The sequence below is a fragment of the Berghia stephanieae genome, chromosome 2 (genome assembly GCF_034508935.2).
Source record: "Berghia stephanieae isolate SIO BIC M18660-M18661 chromosome 2, UCSD_Bste_1.3, whole genome shotgun sequence".
Lineage (NCBI taxonomy): Eukaryota > Metazoa > Mollusca > Gastropoda > Nudibranchia > Aeolidiidae > Berghia > Berghia stephanieae.
Genome location: NC_088361.1, coordinates 79,009,935 through 79,014,218, shown reverse-complemented (window position 1 = coordinate 79,014,218; position 4,284 = coordinate 79,009,935). Strand labels below are relative to the sequence as shown.

At 35.2% G+C, this 4,284-nt stretch overlaps 1 protein-coding gene across 4 annotated transcripts in view; it reads left to right on the top strand.

Moving 5' to 3' along the window:
- The window catches only part of LOC144965595 (uncharacterized), a 25,298-nt gene extending 21,583 nt beyond the window's left edge, over positions 1-3,715 (top strand). For 2 of the 4 annotated variants that reach the window (XM_078901131.1, XM_078901133.1), the window contains exons 3-4: positions 884-946; positions 2,454-3,715. In XM_078901131.1, the coding sequence (XP_078757257.1) occupies positions 884-946; positions 2,454-2,790 (400 nt within the window). In that variant the 3' untranslated portion in view covers positions 2,791-3,715. The remainder of the gene's footprint in view (positions 1-883; positions 947-2,453) is intronic. The other 2 variants (XM_078901135.1, XM_078901132.1) reach the window with 2 other exon arrangements.
- Positions 3,716-4,284: the final 569 nt, after the last annotated feature.

The following is a 4,284-nucleotide window of genomic DNA, read 5'->3' as shown; positions in this document are numbered from 1 at the left end:
AAATTATTTCAATATTTAGTTAACAAGATAGAACTGCTTATATTTATAGTAGGCTAGTATAATTCATTTTTTACTAACGGTATATATGATGTCTTCATAAATGTTGATATATTAGTGTGGCACAATTAATAGCCATGTGCTATGTCTTCATTTAGAAGTTAGCTTTTGGGGCTCAACTTAATCACATTGTTTGAGTTAAATGTCCTACCAGTTGAGCTATCAACTGTAAAGAACATCAGTGATGATAATGCATTTATTTCAAAACAAAATTCTTGGTGGGGATCCTGACCTCCCATAGCGGGCAGGGAGGTACATACTGTGTCTTCTATCCCCTTATATCTGTTTTCCAACATGCTTTCTGTCTTTGTCTTGGAATGAGATTACTTGGTTTTGTCCTGGCCCTGGTCGGAGTCCTGGCTGGGAGGGAAACAGTCAAATGCATAGTTATTGTTTTGGGAGATGATATTTTTTTCCTTGTAAATCATCTCTCTGTTATGCATTATTATATTTATTTTTAATGAATAATGTAAGCATTTGAGTGTATTCCTCTTTGTTGGATTTTGTGCATGTGTCCGGATGAGACATATATAGGTGATCTCAAACTAAGGACATTGGTGGTATGCTCTTGGATTCTACATCTGATCCCTATTTGTTCCCAGTTCCCCTTTGTCTTACTTTCTCTTGGCTGCTTTAATTGTAATTCTAGAACTTTTTACTATCCCATTTTCTTCCTTTTTACTGGCACTGATATGACCTTAATGTGTTGCAAGCGCCGTAAAATCCTTAAAAAAACAAAAACAAAAACATCAAAACAAAATTTCTTTGATAATTTTTTCCAACTACACAACATAAACATGAATTACATTTTTTTTTTTCACTACAGGACGGCATCAAGAGACGGGAGAGGATTGGGCACTCTTCAAAGGACTGTAGACTTCACCTCGAGGTAGGAATTCCAGTCGGTATTTTCTCTCTCTTTCTCTCTCTCTCTCTCTCTCTCTCTCTCTCTCTCTCTCTCTCTCTCTCTCTCTCTCTCCTCCTCTCTCTCTCTCTCTCTTCTCTCTCTCTCTCTCTCTCTCTCTCTCTCTCTCTCTCTCTCTCTCTCTCTCTCTCTCTCTCTCTCCTACGAGTATGTGTGTGTGTGTTCGTCCATGTGCGTGCAGTGTCTCTGTTGACTTATTTAACAGGGGAAAACATTATAGGGAAAAGACATCATGATACTTTGATAATTAATTACTATTTGTATACAATAATAGCTAATTGAATAAATAATGAATGAATACAGGATAAGAAGATACAAAGAGTTTTACACTGTGAACTGTAAACTACTGGTTATCAGTACAGTAGAACTCGGAAATAGCGAGTTCGATGGGTCCACTCATGATTACTCGCTATTTCCGAGTTCTCGCTATTCCCGAGTTGCCAGGAAAGGTTATAATATTGCTGGTTATTCCCCTTATTGTGTAATTCGAGTAAAAGCCGTCGCCCCTATTTCAATTTCTTCACAGAAGTGGCAGAATGCTTGGTTTTTTGTTGTTTTTTGTTTTTATTTTCAAGTAAAATCATGACTAGAAAAAAAACAAGAACATAGAAGTGTGTGTGTGTGTGTGTGTGTGCGTGTGCGTGCGAGTGTTTGTATGCACTCGGCATGTTTGATGAGGTAAGCAAGCGCATCACTCAATCACTGACCCATTGAAATAATGGTTCCACACTCCCCTCTCTCGCTGGTCGTGTCGTTCGTTAACGATGCTACTCGCTTTTAAAAAAAAAAAAAAAAAAAAAAAAAAAAAAAAAAAAAAAATTTTATTCTCTATTGTCTTCTGGCACTTTTCTACTCACTTCATATCTTGTTGTTACTCGCTGACCGATGCTGCGAAGTGAGGCATGTTGACATGTGCTTACCTCGCGCGTCGCGTGGCACCACATTAGGTGAATAATTGACCCCCACCCCCAATACACACACACGCACACAAACCCAACCCCCACCCAAATTTGTTTCGCCTATTATGTACTACTACAGACTATGCTACTATGTAATATTACTCGTAACGAAAAATAAGAAAAGAAAAGAGGCTAGGCTAAAAATATTTAAATTGCCATTGTCTCTTGTTTTGCTTTACTTCGTTCGCAGTCCTAGGCTGGGGCAGGAAATGCTCGTTATTTCCGAGTTGACCTCTTTTTCATACTCGCTACTTTCATGCTAATTTTATTGACTCAAATAAGGGAAAAAAACGGGGATTTAGATTTTACTCGCTATTTCCGAGTTCTCGCTATTTCCGAGTACGTTACTTTCATGTTCTACTGTATTGCCAGGTTGGCAGATTTTCCACCAAATTTGCAAATTTATCATCGCGTGGCAGGGGAAAAATTTTTGATGATTTGTATACCATAAAAAAAATAATTAATAAAAGTATAGCAATCATCTAATTATTTCTTCTTTTCTCCCTTTTCAGTGGCTTTATCATCCTTGCCACCGTGAAGCAAGTCGAGCACCTCAAGCAAGTCAAGCAAGTTGAGCACCTCAAGCAAGTCAAGCACCTCAAGCCATCAGTGGTGACTCTTATCACTATTGCCTCTTTCACCATTAATGGTGACTCTTATCACCATTGCCTCTTTCATTTCCTCCTTTCATGTTTCTTTATTTCCTCTTTTCGACTCCGTCCTATCCTATTATTTTCAAACCTAGATTATATAATACAAGCACTTAAAGAATTTCATTCACCAAGATTTAAATGCCCAATCTTTCACCACAGACATGGTTACTTTCAGTTTTTTGTCTGTGTTTTTTAAAGTTGCAATCTGTTATGCAATTTTTCTGTCATCTTAATTTTTATTTCACAACATTTCTTTTAAATTTAGATCTGTGCAAATTGTCTTTATCAAATCTTTTTAATCCTATTTGAGGACATTTTTTGAAGTGACTTGGCTTTCTAAATTCATTCTTTTTTAGTTGTCATAAATAGTTAAACTAAAGTAATGATTTACAATAAATATTATAATTTGTTCTGCCAAATGAATTTTCTCCCATTATAAATAGGTCAACCATTAAAATATTTAGATAAAATGGCTGTCGTCTCTACTATAAAAAAAAAAAAAAATTATTAGATTTTTCAGAAACAATAACTGATCTTTTCAATATTACAATCACTCTTACGTTTACATTTCAATGTTACTTATTGTATCCTCTTTTGATTTTTATATGATAAATGTTTTTGATTAATGCTTTGTTTTGTAATATAACATACAGAAATCGCTGTAACTCTATTATTAGTTATATTTTCCATTTCACATTACTAAAATATAATATATTGTACTTTAAAAAACCTATCATTAGTCCTTATGTCTGGCTAAAAAAAAGTGAATGAATATATTCTGAATGAATATATTTTGACCTCTTATTTGTGTAAGTTTTATTGTCTAATATTTTGTAATCGTATCGTGTTTCAGCTTTCATTGGAATGTAATTTTAAATTCATTTTGTACATTATAGCATTCATGCAAATATAGCATTTCAGGAGAAAAATTGTGATACCACACTGCGCCGCTAAGATAAGTAAATAAATTAAGAAATGAATTTAATGAGTACTTGCATTATTAATAATATTTAAACAAATTCGTCTGATAATTTTGTATTGTTATCCATATTTGCAATCCAACCCAAATAGTTGATGCATTATGCAAAAACTGATTATGTGTATTAAATTTGAGAGCTTAACATTGTGTTCTTAGATTTGAATTTAACCATTCATGTGTTCAATTTTCATTCTTGAATTCCTTGACTGGGTGGGGTTCCTGACCTCGCATCGTGGACTGGGGGGGGGGGGGGGGGACATACTGTGTCTTTTCTCTCCTTATATCTGTTTTCCAACATGCTTTCTGTCTTTGTCTTGGAATGAGATTACTTGGTTTTGTCCTGGTCCTGGTCGGATGCCTGGCTGAGAGGGTAACAGTCAAATGTATAGCTAGTTTTGGGAGGTGATATTTTTTCCTTGTAAATCATCTCTCTATTATGTTTTCTTTATATTAGGCCTATATATGATTTGTAAACATTTGAATGTGTTCCTCTTAGTGGGGACCTGTGCTTGACGTCGGGATGAGACAGTTAGGTGATCTCAAACTAAGTACTCTGATAGTGTGCTCTTGGAATCTACGTTTCCTTTTTGAACCAATTCCCCTTTGTCTTACCTTTTCTTGGGTGCTTTAATTGAAATTCTAAAACTTTTTACTGTTCCATTTTCTTCCTTTTTACTGGCGCTGATATGACCTTACTGTGTTGCAAACACT